The 23,263-nt window shown below is 35.8% G+C and overlaps 1 protein-coding gene across 7 annotated transcripts in view; it reads right to left on the bottom strand.

Annotated features, from left to right (window-relative positions):
* Positions 1–23,263, bottom strand: part of LRMDA (leucine rich melanocyte differentiation associated) — a 741,773-nt gene that overhangs the window by 188,723 nt on the left and 529,787 nt on the right. For all 7 annotated transcript variants that reach the window (XM_072931493.1, XM_072931492.1, XM_072931491.1 and 4 more), the window contains one exon: positions 18,371–18,455. In XM_072931493.1, coding sequence (XP_072787594.1) covers positions 18,371–18,455 — 85 coding nt within the window. The remainder of the gene's footprint in view (positions 1–18,370; positions 18,456–23,263) is intronic.

Below are 23,263 nucleotides of genomic sequence, written 5' to 3' on the forward strand. Positions count from 1 at the left end.
TAGTCAGAGAGGAAAGATATCCAAAAAAATTCTTACACAAAATTATGACAACCAAGTGATTTGCAAACTGCCTGAATCTGCACAATCTGTAAGAGAGAAATCACTGATCTGCAATGTTAAACACATAACTAAGAATTTTTATGTAACTTTATGAAAAGAAAGGAAGCTGCAAAAGATGGTTCCAGTGTTATTACATACAGACATGATAAACAAATCTGATTACAACATGGGTTGTGAATAAATACTGACATGCACAAATTTTATTTAAATATCATCAGAGTACTAATATTTATCTAAAAAGAGTGTTCTGTGATAAAGCAGAAGCAATGAGCAAGAAGTTTTTAAATTCTCAGCCATGAAAACTCATCTTAGATTTTCTCCTACTCTTGGATGTAAAGGAAAAGCTACCCTCCACTCTGTAGCTCTAGAACCTCCATGCAATACCATGTCTCTGAAGGAAGAAATACATGAAGTATTTTTCTTTTTAACTGATGAGCACAAACTAGGAAAGAACTTTCAAGACTGATATAAGGACTGGCCAGCAATCACACAGCTTCATTTTGCATGTCTACAGTGATCAAAAAGGATTTCTCACTGAACAGAACTGAAATTACAACTTCAGAACAGACTTCAGAATAGAATTATCAGCCATGAAAGAGTCAGAAGCAATAAAAGAAAAAAAGTATTATCAAGAATAATCGAAACATAAAGTACTTCTTTCAAATAGAGCAGACTTTTTATGTTTCTGCCTTCATCTTCCTTCTCTTGTCCCCTTCATGCTCCTAAATATTTCTGGGATTATTTAAATTGCCTAAATAAAATTCATGCATAAGAAACGCTTTTGCCTAAATACATGAGGGCTTATTACCACATTTCTTTACTGGCACAAAATCTGAGAAAAGCCTCAAGGTGCAAATGATCTGCAGTCTATTTAACATCATGGTTATTTATTTTTATGGGCACTCATTATTACTCTTTACCCTAAATTATAGGTACATTCCTGGCTCCATTTCCCCCTATTCCATAATCTTTATAATAATATGGGTTTTCAGATTTCCAAATCCTCCTCAATACCTCATCAATCAGAAATGCATGCAACATCCACTATTTATTATACTGGGCAGAGAGAGCAAACCATGGGACCGCAGCTTGGAGCCCAGATAAAGACTTTACTCATATCCCAGGACTGGGATACACGCCATGGTTTTGGTAGCATTTACTAAGAAAACCTGTTTTGCAATATCTTAAACAGAGTCTTTGCATACAAACTGATATGCACTGAATTAGTGTTTAAATACCACAGTTCCTATTTTATTATGGATTATGTGCTGAACTAGTTCTGTCAAGTTTAGAACAGTATGCCATAATTTTGACTAAATCTAAGCCCATGCATCTTTTTCCATGGAAACAGTATTACAGGCATACCAATTTCTCCCATCACAGAAAATTTTCATGAATATTTTGATAAACAGCTGTTATTCTATAGTAGTTTATAGCCACAATAGCATCAGTTTCAGCAAAGAAATGACACAGCACCAGAAGCGATCACATAACACTTAATTTTGTGGACAACTCAGAGAACTATAGTTTGCATCATTTCAATTTTTGGGCTTACTGGACAGGAAAAAAAAACTTGTGCCTTGATGAAAAAGCCCTTGGCTTACTAACCATGTATCCATTAAAACTGAGCTGGTTTGCTGTCATTGTCTTTACAATACCTTTAGAAAGGACTGGGTTTAAACAGGCTAAATAATAAGGTACTGGTACTTTCTTGAAACTATGTTTTGTAATTGCTAAAAGAAAGACTGTTCCAAAAAAGGGATCTGTTAGTAAAAGTCAAGTCTTATTAATGACACTGCATCTGAATGCAAATTAAAATAATTTATTAAAATTCAAATTTTGCAGCACCAAGACACACCTCCCCCCCCCCCAAATCCACTACAGATGAGAGTCTCCTAGAAAAATCTGTATAATTTAGAAGAAACTAACCTCTAACCTTTGAAAATTGTAGTTTATCTGCACTGAAGGTTCCTTGATATGCTCAGGAAGTTAATGATGTCCATAACTGTTAATTCTCACCTGCCACTCTACATTCCTCCTCACCTGTTTCTCTTGTTGATTTTGTAGTCTACGAGATTTATACATCAAGATTTATACCTTTTTATTGAACTGTGTAGGCTTCAATGACTATACAGTATTTCTGGCCAAGCTTAACTATGCTCTCTTTATGAGAAGAATTAAAAATTATACATATATGTTGATAGATTGCAAAAACAGAAGCTAAGTGATAAGGGCAAGTCAGAACAATCCACACAGGAGAACTGATCTGTGATACCATGAAAACAAACGTTGTGGATAGTGGTGATAAAGGACATATCATTAAAATTATCTAGGAAGCATGTAGGCCTCTGACATGAGTACTTTTATTGGAAGGGGTATTCTAGTTATTAAATCTGCAGTCCAAGAAATGAGATACTTAAAACCATATAGTGCCACAAACATTTTGGTTAAACCACTCTACATGGTGCTTTTTGCCTATCTTCTCAAATATGAGAGCAAAGACAGCAATATTTTTTTTTATCTTTTATTCACCGCCTATCTTGTCCATTTAACTAAGTAAATGCATCAGGCCATGGAGAGCTTCTTACTACACATTGCTTGAAAAAGGGTCCACAAAAGACTTCAGTATTCCCAAATAAGATGACAATACAACTGTAAGAGAAAAATCCTCCCTTTTATGCATTCATAAGGAGAAATCATAACATCCTCAGGGACAGCAAAGAACACATAATAGTATCCTCAACTTTTCTCCAAATTAGCATACATTTCATTAAAATTCTTGTGTTTCAGTAAAAAAACACTGACATTTCAGTAGAAATTCCATTTACATCAATAAAAGATAAAAATAAATAAAATGAAACTTTTTAAGGCCCGCAATAATCCTGCTGTAAAAGCAGCATAAATTCCTTCGTTTTTTTCTCACCTCCTAGAACCACCTTTCTGCTGTTAAACAGAGGGGGAAAAAGTGATGTGAGGGGGAGGACTCAAGATAAAAAAAGAGAAGGCAAGTCTCTCATGAGCTTCACTAAGTAACCCTCACCTATTATGCTCACCTGAGTCAAGGATGCTTACTACTTGTTATTACCACAAATATTCAGATAGATTCTGAACTACAGTGGTTGAAGACAAGAGAAGGAAACACATCCCATGACTAAATCTTTCTCTAAACAAATACAAAGACTGGAGCGGGCAGGTGCCAGAGCCTTTGTTAATTGTGCCCCAAGGCTCTAAAGCTCCCTGCCTTATGACATTAGATCAAGCTCTCTTCCTTCCCTGTTTTAAAATTCCCATTCTTTCAAGCTTATTCACTTGCTTAGCCAAGCTCCACATACTAATACATCGTAGGTGCCCAGAGACAAGCTACTTAAAAGATATTTCATAAATGCAGTTTGCTTTGTTAATCAGAATCTCCTCACTCCCTCTGATTTGTTACCCAAAGCAGCTCTTCAAGACTTTTCTTACATTTTGGTTGTTTTTTTTGTTATGCATGAAGCATCATGGCAACAGTATATGAAAATATTAAATTAAAGACCTTAATTCAACTGTGCAACAAGTCAGTTAGAAGAGGTATTAAAATGGCTCAAGAGCACACACAAACTCATTAAGTGCAACCCTAATATTTCCTGGGTTTTTTCAATCTGTGTGATTGACCTCAAAGTTCTTCTGGCTTTTCATACTCACATGTAATTTCTTTCATGTTGGCAAGAGACAACACTCAATTCTGCTTGTCTAGACTTCTCAGAGTATTGAAGTTACATGAGGGAAAAGGTAAAAGCACAAGTTGACTAATGAAATCTGTGAGAATGTGCTTTTTTGTCTAAATATTGGAGTGATTGTCAAGGAGACAGAAGCTCTGACCGTATTTCACCGTCAAATTATGATTGTCATTGTTCATAGACTAAAAGAAATCTGACAGGCATCCTAAGATTTAAGATTCTTAAGTATCTTTTCAATGACATATTTCAGTGCATGTGATTACTGAAATTACAACATGATCTATTTCACACTGCCCCCCTTCGCCTTCTAATTTAAACATGTTATCTATCAAGCTCTCATTAGAGAGGTTAAATCTTATCAAGCTATTCTTAAGCAACTCCAAGTCTATTTTCAAATCAAGAATCACCAAAATAGTAGTACTGTTGATGATCAATCAAAACATTTAAACTACTTTATGAGAGCAGCAGAAAGTCTGCATATATCTTGGATAGAAATCACCTTCTGTTCATTCAGTTACCATGCAGAGTTTGGCAAATGAGATCAGAATACACAAAGCCAGTATTTGTATAAAGGCATTATAGTATCTATAACTTTGCACTACAGGTGAAGTTCATACTTTGGAGGAAGTAATTCTCCAATTTAGTCTCCTGTTACTCTCAACAAACTTTTAAGCTGCTTGGGGCTACACTTTAGGATGTGTTACCAAACTGATATATTGTCTAACTGTGATGCTCAAAAAAAGTCTGTGCCCAGTTGATGTGTTTTGCCTATAGAAAAGTGAATTTTAGATTCTTCCACACTGACCTCCATTTGCTCCCAAGATGCCTGAAACTAATAATAAAGAATATAGCTGCAGCTCAGTGAGTAGGTGAAGGTGCTTCCCCTCAGCTCAGACACAATGGCTGAGTACTGCAGAGAGCATATGACACGAGTGCGTGCACACAACTTCACATTCTCCAAGATTTTAAATTAACAGTACAGAAATATGGCTTAGCAATTGATTTGGAATGAAATTATGAGAAGTATCAAAACAGCAATAACTCATCACATATGACATCATAGCCTCTATAAGTATATGTATCTTGTTTCCCTCTCCTTCAACATTTCATTATCCTGCAAGTGAAGACTTGGCTGAAAATCTGAAAAGCCTCATCATATATCCAGCCACATGTGCATGGCTTAAACACCTGCAGGCAGTTGTTTTAAGGCATAGAGATGTCTAGCAAGTGTATGGATTTCCTCCCCATAATCTGTTCAGGTTTAACTACAGCCACGAGGAGAAATTACCTAGAGATTCCCCTCTTGTACTAGCATATTTGTTTCCAACATAGTATTTCTAGCCTACACATGGAAGAAACCCTTCTTTAGACTGACTAAACTTGGGAATGGACAAGAAACAAGTGACATTTTTTTTTTTTTAATTAGGAAATTATATAATAGAATTTGACCAAAAAAAAAAAAAAGTGTCTCCAAATTCATAAATTAGGGCAGTTCAAAGTACCTACAAGGTGGTATTAAATAGTTTACTTTGGAAGTTTAGAAAATTCTTTCAAACTCATGCAGAAAAAAGAGTAAGAGAACAAGTAAAACTTCAGGTAAGGAATGTGTTACTTAATTTACTTAAAAGAACATAAAACCATTAATATTTTGGCATTTGTTTCTAATTTCATTCTTTGCTCCATCACCATACTTAAAAAACACTTCCAATGAAAGGTAGGTTGAACTTCACAGATAAGAATTTGCTTTTGTACCTTTATTTATTTAAAAGCATTTTCTGAAAAAGGTCCCATTAACATTCAGTGTTATCAGAATAATTCTGTTTTAATTTTAAACAACCCATATTACATAAGCTACAACAGTTACATAAAACTGGGTTCCCTACTGCCAAGCCCTGATTTTAGGAATCAGATGCTCTTTGCCTTCCCAAATTCTCTAAATGGGACTGAAGTGATGCACAACTTTTTAACCTACCTTAGAAACTGCCATCTTCTAAAATTGCTGGAGAACAGCTCTACATTTGCTCTCTGATGTCCATAGGAACAAATTCTGAACAACTCACAGGACATCAGAGCAGCAGTATCAAGGTTTTCACTTTCCTGCCTGTGCTACTGATAAACAGAATGACAGCCTAAGACTCAGCTCCCTGGTGAAACACTGTGGCTCCTGTGGCTCCTTTAGGTGGTACATTCACAAAAAAAGTATAAATATTTTAGATACTAAATATTAATCTGTTAGGAAAATCCTGTCTCCATTCAGGATGGACAATTTGAGGTTACAAGTGCATTCCTGCTTGCGAAAGAAACATTTCTTTTCCTACACACATCTTCCACTCAGTGCATTCCCAGGTACCATATCAACCACAGCAAGCTGGCATCTATACTCACTGACAAAGTCACTTCTAGAGCTCTTTGAAGTTTTTTTTTTTTTACTTTGCAAAACATACCAATATTTTGCATTTTTCTTTATTTATTTGCCAAATTGCAGCCTGTTTTAGCTTCTTATGGGAACAGCTTCTGCCTGAATTATGATTTCTATATCTGCTAAATGAATGCCATCTCCAAATCTTGTGAACTATCTTAACTAGTTCATTTTATCCAGAAATTTTGTCTGAAGGGCCATCTTCCTTAAACACACAGAGCAGGAAAAAACCCAAACAAACTTTTATTAAGTGTTGGCAGGATAAAAGAATTATCAGACATTAAAAATATGTTAAACTCACTCTGCTTTGTGGCATCTCCTGATGTTCTAATTCTTCTCATCATATTCTCATTATGTTCTATTTTTCTCATTCTCTTTTGAATAAAGTCATTATACTCCTTTACAACAAACAGATTTTTCAACAAAACAAATTAATTTAGCCAACAGCTTCTCTTTCACTTTACTACTGAACACACCCTGGTAAAGGAATTACTTTTATATTGACAGTGGAACAAAAGTGAAGAGGAAATAACAGTAAAGGGACTCCTTGAGCTATCCTCCACACTTCTACTGCCATTGTTATCTAGCATCAGATTACAGGGCAGAGGTAAACTTTACAACCACTATTATCAGCTGAGTGGGTGTCCACATATCTCCTTTTTACCTTATTTTACCTGGTATTTCTTTTTCTGTCACACACTTTACATCAGTAATAGCTGGCATTTTGCAGCACCAAGTTGCTTCCAAATGATGTAATAGCTTATATGTAATCTATTTATTCTAAGTTGCTCTCTTTTTAGCCCCCATGAAATTTATCATTCACTACCTTTAGGAGAGGCACAATCTGCCAGATTTATTAACTACGTGGATTTGGAAGGGACGGTAGAGTGTGTTTGGTTGGTTTGGTGCATGTGGAGGGGGTTTTTGCCAACCTCTTGGCTTTAAAACAGATTCTAATTCTTCCATCGGGGCCCAGGGGATAATTTCCATTGAGCCCATTCCTTTTATCTCATGGAAAAAAATTTAGTTAAGCCTGGCTGCTCCCACTCACAATTCAGCAAAAAAACCCATCCAAAAGTTGCCTCTCTCCTGTGAAGAATGGTAAAGCTGGGATAGATGCAGTTTTCCTAAGCACAGCTGACTGAAGATGCTGCAGTCACTGTTCCTGCAGTGGTGGCTGCAGAGGAAGCCAAGTTAGTGTGGGGAAATCCAGCACATTGGTGTGGTAGCCCTGCAATTTTGATACACACGTATTCTAACTCCTCTCTGGCTAGAGGGAACACTAATTTAGTTCTCTATTAGATGTGAGAAGCCATATCTAGTAATAGAAATGGTTTTGAAAGAGACAGCCTGGGACATGTGGTCTTTCCAGACCTCCCTACATGGCCTGACACTGAGCAAAAGTAAAAAAAAAAACCAAAACCAAATCAGAGATTGCAGTCTTGTTTGGTCTTTAAGTTGCTTGCAACAGAAGGTTGCTTGCACCCCCTCTGTAAGCATTCTCGTGAAAGGACTCATATTCACCAGCCTTACATTTTTTTCAGCCTACTGTGCTAAATATCATCATGGCAATTGGAGGCATTCTAACAGAACTGCAATACAAATCTGTTTCACTTGAGAAGCAAAGCCTACGGTTCCTTAGGCTTTATAACTCAGCGCTTAGTACAAATTCCCTGAATTTTTCCAATGCTTCACTATGTGATTTTAGGAGTCTATTTTCCCCAGTGGCACACAAGTACTAAAATTGCACTACATTGCATTTTGCTCTCAGTGGGTGGGAAAGTGAATACTCAATGGGTTATTTTCCATTCTTTATTTCGGTTTTATGCAGCCACAAGTGGGGGGTCTTTCAGGTGGCTGCCTAGGTTTACTAAGCACTTTAGAGTCATAGACAAAAAGGGACTTAGAAAACATATCAGTGTTGTCAATCAAACAGTAAAAGAAATTCATTCTGTGTAAACAGAAACAATGTTCAAGATAATTCAGACTGTAAAAGGTAAAACAATGAATATCAACAAAAAAAGGATCAGCCATCCTCTGTTTGGTAAGGGACATAAAACAATTGCTCTTGTTTATACTTATTATTTGCCTCTCTGTCTCCTCCCTTTCTTCTCCCCAGGTGTGATGTCTCTGCTTAAGGGCATACAAAGTTAGTGAAGGATGTCATGGGGTTTCCTATGTACTTTTTTTACAATGAGGTTATTAACAGACCACAAAAATATCACAAAACAAGAAAAAAAAGTAAGTCATCAATGTACTTATCATTTGCTTTCAGAGCTCTCTGCAAAGAATTTTGATCAGTAAATATATTAGATCATGAATACAGATATTCATATCCAGTTAAAATTTGACAGCTTTCATGCAATGAAATCCTACAAAGTTACCCTTTTCTTTCCTGAAATTAAATTTAAAAAAGGACCCTTCACCCACTTCTACACAGCACACACTGTGGACAACAAAATGCAAAATACATTGCATCTTTTTGGCTGCTCACAGTTTGAAAGACACATTGATGTTACAGCAAGATGTGCATGCTATAAAAAGCAAGCACACAAGGGGATAAAACAGTTTCACTGCTGTTATGCAGATGGCTGCCCTTCTGACTGTGGAGGAAATTTCTTCCCTCCCCCATTTTTTAAAGCAGGCTTCTACATGTGTTGACTATGTGGGAATTAGTGCTTTTTCAGATGACACCCACATCCTCTTCATTCAGGTCAGTAACACCAACCACAGGCCAGTGGCCAAAGTCAGGTCAGTATTCCATCCATCCTACCCTGCTAAAAAGTTTAAATTCTCAGAGAAACAGAGCTCAAAATGGAATGGCCACATTATTTTAAACACGAGAAATATGAAGAACAGCGAACAACATTTGGATGCAGTATTAATTTCTGTGTGCATGCTATTTTCACAATAGAAGTCTCAACTATTTAAAAACTAGATGTACAAACTCGAAAATAAAATTCTATGTCCTATATCTTCAAAAGCCTATATTTGTGCATTTCAAATAGATAGTAGCCCAACAGACAAATTAGTTTTTATAAATAATACTGGTCTGTAAAATATTTTGTGACCATACAGTAATATCTCAGATGACATCAAACAATTTTATCTGCAAAAGAAAGAGTTTCTTGAAAATTTCCTCAAAAAATACATTAAATGTAACAATGAAAATTCACATTTTCATTACAGATTCTAATTTTACTGAGAAAACACCATCTTTCATATTTTCAACATTTGCTACGCAGACCCTTAGCATGGGGCAGATATTTACTGCCTCTAGAATTAAAACATGCTCATTTGAAAAAATATTCAAATGGAACATGCACCATAAAGACTAACTTTTTTTTTTCCTGTAACCAATAATATAAAGCTTTATCCGGTCTGTGTACTACAGAACAGTACAGGGCTGTATAGCATATATCAACACGTGTCTATATGTTATTAAAAACAGTAAATTCCCATTTAAACAAGGGCTACAATCTGTGCACTAAACACTCATTAATGGTTATGAATCAAAAAAAAAAAAGGGGGGGACTTGCAGCAGGTGTGCATATCTATGAATTTCAATACATTGTAAAACTGTCTGTAGCCAACAGCTTCATCATTTGGCCTTTCTGAGCTTGGAGACAGGCAATTTTTCATGATTTTACTATTTCTGGCCAAACAAAAAGTTTTTAATTAAATATACCACATGATTCCAGATGTTTGTTTATTTGTTCCAATGAGGCCATAAAAATGCCTGAATGATAAAACTGGAGGACTCCTGCAAAAACAGGCTAGACAAGAGTGTTAACTAAACATGGGGACGCCTCAGGAGACTGTATCTGCACAGCGCTGGTGCGCTTTGAACCCAGTTTCTTTGGAAGAGCTATAATACTCTGGCTGATGACAAGAATTCTTTATTGTAAAAAATTATAAGGCCAAGTGGCAAATTTACTAGATTTTTTTTTTTTAATTGCCAGTTGTATACACACTGCATCATTAGCTCTCCTACATATATCTAAAGATTTTAGGTGGGCTTATGGGTTTGGATCCCAAGTTTCCACTTATAGAAGTCAGTATTTTCTATCTATTTCTGCCACTTTTTAGTCATCCTACTTGAGCATTCTTATGGTTTCTTATTGCCAGCATGACAAAATGAGCTATGTTGTGAAACATCAGACACTCTCTAGTCTACCAAAAATATGAAGTTATGGGTTTTTCCTCATTAATCACATTCCCTCTGAAGTGACACTTGTATGGGTGACTTGGGTCTAGACTGCTAGTTTTGGCAAATATGGAAAAAGTTACAATGAAAAACCTCAGAATGACAAAAATATGGAAAATTGTCAGGTCTTCAATAGTCAGATCAGGGAATGTGCACTGTGGAAAAATGAAAATCTCTAAAATATTAGGGAAAAAATACTGACAATTATGAAAGTCTACCTGAGTTTTAGACTACTAAATCCCATTAGATGCAAAATGGGAATTTTGTGCTCAACAGCTGAGATATTTAATAACATTTTAATCTGAATTTGATTTACCACTTAATTACTCTCTTTTTTTCTTTTAAAATTCTCTTGCAAAGAAACACATATTTTATTCCCACAGAGACACAGCACACCAGGAAGTGATCCTCTTAGAACTTACTTCTGGTCAGCTCAATCACATCCCTTGGGTTGACTTTCAAACCACAGAACATAGAGAAGGCTCACAAATTAAAATATGCTGTCATTTAAAACCAAATCTTAACTTTTCTGGCCATCAAGAAAGACTTTACACAAAACTGCACATCACTTTATCTATCATCCCCACCTCATTTACCCCAACTTACTTTCACATGACTAGTTGCTCCCATCACTGCAATATACAAAAAGATAATATATTTTTATGCTGAAGTTTTAATAAGCTACAGTATTCTGATTCAAATCCAACATTCCTTGTATACACAGACAAAAAATTGTTGACCCTGTGACAAGAATATGAATACAATGACCCAGAAAATTTATTTCTTGAACCATATTAGTCAAGGTCACACTCAAATCCAACTACAATTTATTCTACATTTGGGAAAGTCATTGCGCTTTACAGAGAAACATGCAGATGCTGGCAGAAATTATCACTACTGAGCAAGTGAGGCAAATAGATCCACAAACAGCACAGCTATTGGTGGCAGTTCTATTCCAGTAAACAAATAAAGTAGGGCTCAGGAAAGGGACCACATGAGATCCTCCTTTACCTGTTCTGTCCTGACTGACCACCAAAAAGCACTCCACAGCTGAGAGCTGAGTTGATCACGTGTGGGTATTGGGCCTCTCAGTTCCATTGACAGGTAAAATTTTTGATTGTGTGTCAGTTCACAAAACTGGGAGAAATGCCTTCTGCATTTGCAGACTTGGCAAATACTAATAAAGGTGAGCTTCTGTTATCAGCTAGAAGCATTTTACTGGAGTACACTTCCCAAAGGAATGATGCCTTCTAGCATTTCTCCCCACCTTCCATTCATTCCTTCTACCTATTCTTCTCCCCACAAAGCAAACATATCAGAAATACTGACAAAGCAGTAAAATGGAATTCACCTTGGAAGGGAAAAATCGTGGTCAGAGCTAAGAAACCAGGCAGCCCACTGAATAAATAGAAATGAGTCAGTACCATTCACATCTCCTGGTGTAAGCTTTGGGGAGTCTGTGGGCACCAGCAGGAGCCATCCATCCCAGGAACAAGAGAAGCCTGCTCCGCCTTTCTCCCAGCTGCACCAGGAACACCTCACACCAGAATTCTTTAAGTTTCTGCCATTACCTTCTCATCTGGACTACAAAATCCTTATTCACCTCTGATGGATTTATTTTTGCTTTCATGTCCCCTTAGCTAAAGGGAACTGAGACCAGAAAACAGAATCGTTTCTTAACCAAGCCTTCTCTCACACAGATACTAATCTATACCACCACTCTGCTTTCCATGCTTCTCCCATGTGTCTTGAGCTTCCATTAATGTCTGTTTTCCAAACTAAAAATTAAGGAACTAGAATCCAGTTTTTCACTCCATACAGACACACCACATGGGATTTTTTTTTTTTTTTTTTTTTTTATAACAGACTTAGTATTTTAGCATTCTCCCAGAGTGTCAAAAGAAGACGATTTCCACCCACTTTCTTCAAGGCTAAGTCATGACCACATCACATCTCACTGTTGGGACATATTTCCTGGCACTAATAGGAAATGTCACAGCTTATTTTTGAGTGTTCCTTCCCTGGAAAATATGATCTTGTCTGTTCCAAGCTATTGAGAACTATTTTTTGTTTGTTTAAGGTTATTCATCTCATGATGAGAAGATCCTGGCCTAAGAAGTCTTCAGTGTAGGACACCACAACATAATGCAGATTAAAAATTATGATGTTTTCAAAGAACACTTTATGTAAAATAAAGAAAACATCTCACTATTCACATCATCTTTGCCTGATACAGAACCTTCACATAGTGCATCTGCTTGCAATTTTCTTATTTATCCTATCCTTAGTTATTAAGTAAGTTAAAGCAAATACGTCTTATATACATATATGGATACACTTTGTTAACTGAATGATAAAGTACTAACCATAGGTTTTTTGGGGTTTGGGGCTTTTTGACAGAATACAATGCCTTATGCATTTACACAGAAAAATCAATTGACAAGCATAAAGTGCAGTTCACACTAAGAAAACTAACTAATTATGATAAGTTGCTACATAAATTGCTTTGCAACTTCCTCAGCAATCAATTTCAAACTCTAAATAAGCCTCTGGGTTGAAAACACAATGAGTACCTAACAACTGTGTCAATAACAACCACAGAGAGGACCACAATGATAATATAAACAGCATACTTATCTTTCTGGAAGTAAGTTTTCGGTAAACCAATTTCCTTTTGTTTTTATGTATTTGATTTGAAGACAGCATGGCTTTTCAAAATGCATGTGTAAAATAAGAGCTATGTGTATTACCATTTATTAAGAGGTGCATGTCAATTTTACAATTTTACTTCAAATATTTTTAATTGATATATTAAAACTCTAGATCAAATTCTAGAAGGATTGATAGACATTATTAGTTACACATTAACCTAAGAATATTTATAAAGCATGATCAAGTTGAGCAAATTGAGACAGAAGATATAAATCCTTGGAGTATAATCATTTTAACTATACTACTCCCTCTGGCTCTCCAAAATTTCTAATTTTCTCCTTCAACACCAAATTTTGAAAGTAGTAGACATCCTTTGACATGTGCTGGATTGTGAATTCCTGCCCAACTGGATGGGCTAAACCCTTGTTGTCGTTGTGTGTGTAATCCACTTTTATCTTGATCAGTACTTATCTAAACTCCTACAAAGCTACTAGCTGGTTTTCTGTGTGGCATACCCCAACAATCATTCTGGAGGAATTTTGTATGAACACACAAGTCATTAGTGAAAATATACTATGCCAAATATTCTGGGTAAAATAGCATAGTATAGGAATCACAGAAAAAGGAAACACTGCAAGTTCAGGTGTCTCTCTATGATTATGATTTTTTGCTGAAGAATGGGAAAATTTGGAAAGATTTTCATTTCAAAAGAAATCTTCAGCACAACTCTGTTAGACAAAGAGAAACTGAGAGCAAGAGGAATCTCTCATTTCCTTTTTTCAAAAAGGTCTATAAAATTACCTTTAGAAGGTTAATAAGAACCTTTAAAATATTCTCTTCTTGGTTTTCGGGGCATGGGATTTGAATGCAGTTGATGATTTTCAAGATCAGATCATAAAATAAGAAAAGACATCTGTCAGTTGATTGAAACATATTGGTAGAATAAATACCAATTTTTCATTTGGGCACCCATCGTTCAAACATAAGACACCGTAATGACTGCACATACCAGAATGTTTGGAAAATTAACTGTAAGACACCAAAACAGGACAGTGGATTTGCACAGAAAGTTTTTACAAGTCATAATAGATTAGAACTATTAAACCTTGGCCTAAATCCAAGCTAAGGTTCTAAAAAGTACTTACTTAAGTACAGGCTAAGTTTGTAATGGAAACTGCTTCTTCTTCCTTTTACCAGTAAGCTATGGGGTAGACTTACCACAGGTTTTTCCCAGAAACAAGATCACAAGAAAAGGAGGAGTCAGCTGTAAATTGTTACTGGAAACCAAATGGCTTTGGCAAATTAATATGTTTCCAAGTAAATCGGGTAATAGACAATGTTATAAAATAACTGCTTATACAAAAGGCATCCAGCACATGTTTTTGTATGGGGAAAAGATATTTTCATGATAGCCATGATTTAGTGATATTGCTTCTGAAGAGATAGAATGATAAATTACTATTTTCCCCATCAACTGAAAAGCACTGTCCTCTTAGAAGGCAATTTGAGTTTGAATGCTTACATATAAAGGCACATCCTTATAAAAATGGATGCCATTATAAAAAAACAAATATACAACTTGAGTGGGGTGAAGGGTGAGGGGCATTTTTCCACAAATCAGACAAATTATCCTTACAAGTACATTATTCTGACTTTAAAATTTCTTTTTCATCAATGACAACTATATTAAGAATTGGCATTTCTATTTAAAGATATGTACCCAGTTAATAAATTATCAACAAGGAATAGAAGGGTACATATATAAAAATCACTAAAAAAATTACATAAGTCCCAAAATTTTTGGGCCAATTTCTTCTAAAAGTCACTACATTTCATCACTTTTGTGAAGTATGGCCATTTCTATTTAAAAACTGCAATATGTAACTGCTCTGTTTGTTTTTGTTTTTTTTTCATTAAAGGTAGATCTGAAAAAGCAGACAGGAATGTGGGGTGTATATATTTGATTTCACCAGAAAATTTGAAAGCTAGAAAAATAGAAGCAATATATAGAATATAGAAACAAAAGAAGCACTTTGTATGACAGGAGGCTGCGTCTATGACCTGATTTCTTTTAACTAGGTGAGAAAACTGCACAAACTTCACGCAAGTAAATCATTGGGTTCTAAATCCATACAAAGTAAAATACAAAATCCTACTTTAACAAAGACCAAGGAAAGATCCTTAGAAGTTTGAGATCATTGGTTTGGAATAAAAAAAAATACAGTCAGTTATAAAATAACCACTTTGGAAGTCTTGTCTAACAGGATAGCAATTAGATCACATAAAGAATCAAGTCATATTGCTGTCAGATGCCCAAAATCTAAATAGAAGGCCTTTATCCATAGATTTATTTGCTTTCCCGGTGGACTACCTGTAAATCCTATTTAATATGATTTTTCACTGAAAAATATGAACAGTGGGACTGAGGTAAGGTTCAACTTAGAAAAGTGAGTCTAAGCAACACTGTAATATAAGGGAAAACACTTTCCAAATATGGGGGAAAAAATTCCAAAGCTTAAAAACATGATGGAATATTTCTCTCTTCATGTATTTATATATTCAAGCATTATAATACTCAATGTAATACTTGCAGTGCTTATTCCATATCATTCCATGCTGACATCACACTGTCATATGCTGTTTCTGTGGGCTTTGAAAGGGAGAGTGACATTTTTATCATTCCTGAAATTGTTTATACAAAGTATGGAGTCAGCCTAAAGAACTGGATCCTGACTGGAAATTATAGACTGCATGCATGAACACAAAAGCTGTAAGACACACGGTGCAACCCACACATAATTATATGTTTTTTTTCTCCCTGTAAAAAATCATAGCTAAATAGAGTGAGAAATGTCCAAGTGAAACTGTACCAATCAAATACATCCAGCTTGCTCCTGCTCCCCTTCCCAGTCCCCTAAAAATCAATTTACAGCTGTACCAAACCATTTGCCAGACTTCAGGATTCTGGTAAACAAGTTTCTCCAGGGACAAATTACACTCACAAAATTACAGCATTCTTCATTCCAGTATGCATTGAAAACCGCCAATATTTACATATGCAACAGCTGATTCAATTCTACTTTACAACACTGAAAGCATTCCGTGAAGAAAAAAATTGAAGATATTCAGAACCTAAAATAGCATGCTTAAGTATTTCATTCTTTCCTTGGAGATTTTTCTATTGACTGCAATTAATCTTTTATGGGCTTGGGAACTCTGGATTTTTTCTTTGTATAAAATAAGTTGATTGAGTTAATGGGCCTTACCAACAGGTTGTTCTAAACTTGGAATCGGTTCTTCCAAGACCTGGAAGTTTGGAAAGTGTCCCTAATTATTTCGTTGTGAATATGTGTATATATTTACACACACACACACAAATATATAAATTTATCAAATCATGTTAAGAATGTCTCTTTAAGGACAAATTTTACGCTTTCTTTGGATGACATGCTCTTCTCCCTTCACTTTATTTATAAAGGTGCTTAATCACAAGGAAATTTGCAGCATATTTAGTATGCAGAGCAGAATATTTCTGGGAAGAGTAAAGACAGAAGTAATAAAAATTATGTGAACTGCTAAGGGTAGAATGTTGGTGATTTGGGGAATATAATTTTCCTTTCTCATGGCAAGGGGGCAGACATTCTGAAAACCTGGTGAGGACAGTGGGTACTTAGACCTTGGCAAGCTCCCACTCTGAACACCTGCTGGATGTGTCTGCACCACCTACTGCAGCCACAAAACTGTTGAATTGAAAGAGGAGTCAATCAATAATGCAGACACACTGATTTTGATTCAACACCACTGGCATTTCTTTTGTCAAATTAGATAACAAATTTAGCCATGAAGCCACACTTCCAGTACACTATTATCTAAATAAAAAATCTGAAGATACCTGGCTTTTAAGGGTACTTTGAAAGTATTTCTATAGCAGTCAGGTATTTTTCAAGATTCTAGCATCCTATGCATTGTGTTAGTAGACCATATCCATTTAAGCCAACACCAAAGGCAACATGTTTATCTGAAAAATCAAAGCTACCAATCTTGAGAATGGGGAGGAGGAGGGAGGGTGGAGAGGAGGGACACTGTGTTTCTTTTGGGGGGAGAGAGGTTGTTTCTTAATCTCCCAAGTCCAGGTATGTGCCCAAATTCAGGATTTTGGTTGGTCCTTTCTCTTTAAAAAGCATCAGTTTCTATGCGAGCTCAGTGCTGGAATATAACGCACCCAGAGCACTTCTAGGACATCTGATTTCCACCACAGCAATCTGCAACAAGGCCAGGATGAAGCTTCATACTCATCCTCAGCTCTAGCACAACAACAGTGATACAGGCTGCAACAAATAAAGTTGTAATCACCTGCTTTCCTCATCCTTCACACCTGAACCACAGATCCTTCTTCAGGTGCATTACCTGCCTGATTCTTTCAGAAGGTATCAAGTAATATGGAATGCTACTAAATCTGCTTCCATCCTCTGTAGTGCTGCAAAATTTGAACACACGTTAAAATTAAGCTACCATCAATTCATAAATATAAGGCTGACTTTGATCCTGGTATCCTAAAAAAACCCTGCCTATAGATAAATGGTTTACACGATCAATGTATACTCAAAGGGTAATGTGGGAAACAAATAAGAAGATTGTTGCTCCGGTGTTAAGCTGAAAAAGTGCTGCAGGCTTTACAAATTTCTCCTTTTTGAAAAAAGTGAAAAAGATTGGAATGCACCCTTCCTGACTGCTTTAGTTTTTCACCTTACCCTGAATTTTTTGTTTCATAGGTATGCAGTAGGAATTTGTGAATTTGCCCAAGGTGCTTTCTTAAGTTCTAAGGATTGATGAAAAAGGAAATTGAAAACTGATCTACATTTAATGTTGAAAAACAGAGAAGAATCCCTTTTTGTTGCAATGAATATGTGTTATTATTTAAAAATTATAGTCCTAAATTTCTAAACTGCCAAAACCCTCTCACTTAAAAATATTAAAAAGTTTACAAATTCTCTCAAAATTACCAATGCTGCATGTAATCATCTACTTATCAATGTTTAAGTATTCTAATATTTTTACATTTTTCTCTCTCACACACAGAAAAATCACTGAGTGTTGTTATCTGTAGATTTATTTGCTTTCCCGGTGGACTACCTGTAAATCCTATTTAATATGAGTTAAAATCTGTAGTCTTGACAGCTATGGTTTTCTCATATAGTGCTTGAAAGGCGTGGTGATCTGTGTAAAGTGAAAGGCAGCAGTAAGTAACACAGAGAAGGCCTCAGAGCGAAGCTTAACGCCCTGCAGCAGCTCACAGCAATCAAACGCAGCTCGCACCTCTGTGGTTGGTGAGGTCCCTGGATCCAGAAGGCAGCGGCGTGTAGTGCATCTCTGGAGAGGCAGGGGCAGCAGCACTGGAGGCCTGTGCGACAAAACAAACCCTGTCAGTGCCCCAGTGGAGCTCAGTGACCAGGCAGAGCGGATGCACCTGCTGGCATGTGCTGCAGGTGCACGGAGTTACCAGCCATGAAGGATTAATTTGTTTTTGTTAAGGCTCCTTGCCATTCCTCAAGGTTGCTGTACTCACAAGAGTTTACACAATGGTATTATGCATCATTACTAAATGAATATTTTTATACAGCTGACAGCTTAAAAAAAATTACCATCTTTGTCAGGAAAACTTTAGGCAATGTCAAAGTTTTTCCTCTTGGTGGAACGGGTTAATATTTACCTAAAGGAAGTTATGAGTGAGTCCACACAAATTAAAGGAGATCGAAAATAGGAAGTTGGATAAGATACTATCCTTTTCAAATCTAAATTAAAAAATCCCAAATTATGTTCTCATTCCACTGCCCAGTGAGCTAAATGAAGGGATTTATTAAAAATTATAGTGCCTATAATGCAAAAAAGTGTACAATTATATAGAATTGTTAATAATAACACTAAAAACCTACACCAGAAGTCTAAATAAAGAAATAAGTACCCAAGAGTACTTGCTCAGAACCCTTAAAAGCAAAGTGTTAAGGGAGAAGCCACCCAAATCTTTCTCCCTAATAAGTCTCGAAATCCTATTATTCTAATTTTAAAATATTAGACTGAAGAACTATGGTTTACAATAAACTAACCTTCATTCCATTGGAGGTTTCAGCTGAAGGAAAAGTATATATAAAATAAAGTTAAAACAAGCCACATTTACCCTCTTGCTTTTTAGTTACAGAACAGCAGTTAGAAGACATGAAAATAAAGAACTGTGTTGGTGAATATGAATCATTGTCAGTTTTTAAAATTCAGTTTAACTTCGGTTGGTGACACAGTAGTGATATGTTCAGTTTCAGATACAGAGTTTGCTCTGGAGTATTTACAACCTACCCATTTCAACAGATATAAAAAGATGATGTGTTTAAATAGAAGACACAAAGGACAGCATTCACTGTAAGTTATATGATAATTTCTAATAGAAAAAATAAGGCAAATAAAGAGACAATACAAAAGCTAAACTATTTCTTGAATCTCATGATAATTCACTAAAGGGAGTCTTGAGAAAATAATTGCTATCTTCTGTGTAGTTTGTTCCCTAATGATATATTGACTTCTAAGCTGCAAAAGTCAATCAAAGGAATCCACCTCAATCCTACTTACTTTATAATTGAACATATCCTCAAAATTTATGAACCCCCAGGTCTCCAATGTCTGGTTAATATAAAAGTATAAAATAGAGCTACAGTATTTTGGGGAAGAAGAAGCACTGATTCAAATTTTAATTACCAGACCAAACCCAAGAACAATAATCAGAAATACATAACAATGAAAGTTAATAATGATAATAGTTTGTTAAAGGCTGTAACTTAGAATCTTCCTTGTTGTAGCTGTTGGACTCCTAAATGATAGTACATAAAATGTTAAGAGGTGACTGGCTAGATTAGCATACTAAGATTTTGCTTTGGAGACCAGCCATCAATTTCTATGTCAAACCATAGTTACAATTCCACCTTTGTCCCTTGGAAAAATCAGGTCACAACATGAAGATGCATAATGCATGAAAACAAACATCTTAATAGAACATAACAGAGGAAAATTTGCCTAAACAGCAAGGACGCTACTTATCAGATATGAATAAAAATAGAGAACATCCTGCCTCTGCTGACTCACCAGTGATAAGAAACCCTTTTCAGGGAACCTCCTGTTCAGAGACATATTGCTACAGACATAACTTTCACCTTCAGCCAGAATGAATCATACCTTGATTTTGGTGAACTGCAAACCTGCAGCTCAAACTGCTCTGGACTATGAATTTTTGGAAATCTTTCTGGTGGCCAATATAAGCCAAGGGCACATAACATGTAAGAGGAGAGATAGAAACCCCTTAGACCCAGCTATGTGATATTTGAAACTAATTCCAGGAACAGGAATCTGTTCACAACTACATGTTTCCTTTGGATTGAGTAGTTCTGGGTAAGAAAAGGAGAAAAACGTCACTATTTTAACATCATGTTTCATGCCTGTAAATCACTCAAAAAACTGGAAGAATAAGTGGTCTCATACTGTACACTCTAGATGTTATCTGCCTATTCAAGTGTACTTATTTGGGACTCTGGTAATAGTGAAGGTTTCTCTTTGGTACTTTTAATCTCAATTTAGACTGTTGACAGCTTGATGATAGCTTTTCCTAAAATTACTGGAAGAGACTTTGCCATTTCAGCAATATACCACTGAGTGAGCAAAATTCAAGAGCTTCTAAAAAGGATATTGAAGTGAAGGGGCAATTTAGCTTTATTTCCAATTTTAGGAAACACAAGAAGAGAAGGGTTTGTTTATCGGTGTTTTTCTGTTATTTTATGTACAGTATATAATTCCCTGTCAAATACAGAAGAATTTTCATTACCTTTGAGCTAAGCATTCAGTTAGAGCAACTTTAATTCTATGGAATATCATCCAGGGTTAGGATTGTTTTGCACAAACACTGGCTCAAGTTTCAAATCACGTTTCTGAGTAAGCCTGTGCACCAGCAGAAAGACAACTATTTGTTTTCTCTATCACATACTGACATTTGGCCCTAAGCTATTTTCCAAAGAGATTTGTATAGATTGCATTACTCTTAATATTCACAGGAATATTGTGACAGTGACAGCATTGACATGTGACAGTTATGTCTTCAAGTATTGGTGATATATGCATCAGAAGTTCTTCTTGCAGTGGAAAGTAACTATACATACAAATAGCTTTGAAGAAAGCTGTTTAAACTGGTTGGTAGCTTCAATTTTATAGGAACAGGTCACAAAATAACTCAGTAAAGAAATTCTAATGTTATTGTTACAGAAGAAGCTTGTAGTTTTGCAAACCCTGAAGTCATTCAAGTTTGGCAGTATATCATAGTACGTGGTTTAAAACTTACAAGACAAAGTTAGACTACTCACAGCCCCCCTGTTATGCACATAACCAAACATTTGCTAAACGGTGGCACCTTTCTTCATATTTGTCACCCACTTCAACACACTGGCATGTTCAGGAAAACCAAGAGGTGGCACAGCACCCCTGCCAGGAAAGGAGGCTGGTCTTGGTGGAAGGAGATTTCCTACTCTCTTTGCTCCACAGCCAAGCAGACTTAGCCATGAGTTAGCAGTTGTCTTTGCTAAACTCCAGCATAAATTAGAGTCACTTTAATGAACAGAAAAAAAATAACCCATTTAGAAGAAAATTGTCAGCCACACACCAACAACCAGCTCTCAAGAGTGGAGGAATCTAATTAGACTAAACAAAAATAAAAGCTATTCTGTTTAATCCCTGAATTCCACTTTTCAAGGAATAAAAAATGCAATACTTGGATGGTACTAGTAAGGGAACATCATGGCTAGTATCAGGACATACTGTACATCTGCTGCATCAAAACAAATTTGTAGAGACCAGTGATTAAAAAAAAAATGCTGCGCTATTTTTGGCAACCACACAAGTTCCTTCAAATATTTTAGCTGTTGAAGGAAGTAAAGGGAGAACTCGGACAAGACAATCCTCTTTGAATCATGGTTTGAGAAAGTAAAATTTAAATTATTCTGCTATCCAAATTATATCTCTCTACTGGACATTTCATTTTTGTATTTCTAAACACAGGAGTAAAAAAATTCCCCACTTCTGACACTTTTAAATCTAATCAATAATACAAGTGTTTTAGTTATGAGCAAGAGTATGACCTTAGGAAATATTAATTCCAGATATTTCAGCAGCTTATTTTCGGATGTGATGCTAATACAGTAGCCAAATTATTGTAGTATTAGGACAACAAGAAGAACAGTGATCTGATATTTTGGCCTTCTAACTTCAATAACCTTTAGCAAGAGAGAGGAATTTTTCACATTTAACAGAAGTAGTGGAGCTTAAGACTCAAAGCATTTCAAATTCAAAGCATTCCCTTATTCTCTTGTAAGAGAAATTATCACTTCTCACTTGAATTTAGTTTACCTTTTGGTTTTCACTTAATGTTAAATTGCAAGGTTGAAAGCAGGGATCAAAAATGCAAATGAACATCAGATAATTCTTATGCATTTAGGCTTAATTGAGTGTAATCGATATGTCTGGTGTGCAGCCAAATTCAACTATTGTGAAAAGCACCTAATGTATGGACATTATTTTTGGACTACTGAATGCCAGAAAATAATGAGCTGGCACTCAGCTTTGGTGAATCAGCCCTTGAATTTTCATCTAAGAGCAGTTTTGAATTATTACTGAAGATAAGGTGTAAATGTGCAAGGGAATTTTATCCATGTTTCTCCCATGAATCATAAATGAGGAAAAAAATTACAGTCTAAATTGCACTTAAAAGGAATAAAGTCTTTTCATGTCATACATGATTTATCAAAATGATCTCATTTTAAGAGTACTGTGGTGTATCTTGATTAATAACATTAGTAAGCATGATGAATGGCCTCTTTAATGGTAACACAGAATTTATTGGCAAAATCCCTACTTCTACCAAAAAGGGTGGGAAGTAAAACACACAGCAGTTAGTAACTTGCAGAAACAGCTTAAGTAAACTCTCTGCTATGTATTTTGCACTTACATATCCTTTTAAATCCTTAATTTGAGTTTATTCTCATGGTCATTCAGAAACAAGTAAGAGGTGTTACCTATCGGGGCAGCTCTAACCACTACAAAAGTCACTTTGCAGTTCTCTGTAAAACAAGCTGAACTCTGCATGTACTGTAAGAGGATGCAGTGTATTAAGGTCTTTCAGGAGCA

This window comes from Taeniopygia guttata, chromosome 6 (genome assembly GCF_048771995.1).
Source record: "Taeniopygia guttata chromosome 6, bTaeGut7.mat, whole genome shotgun sequence".
In the NCBI taxonomy this organism is placed as follows: Eukaryota; Metazoa; Chordata; class Aves; order Passeriformes; family Estrildidae; genus Taeniopygia; species Taeniopygia guttata.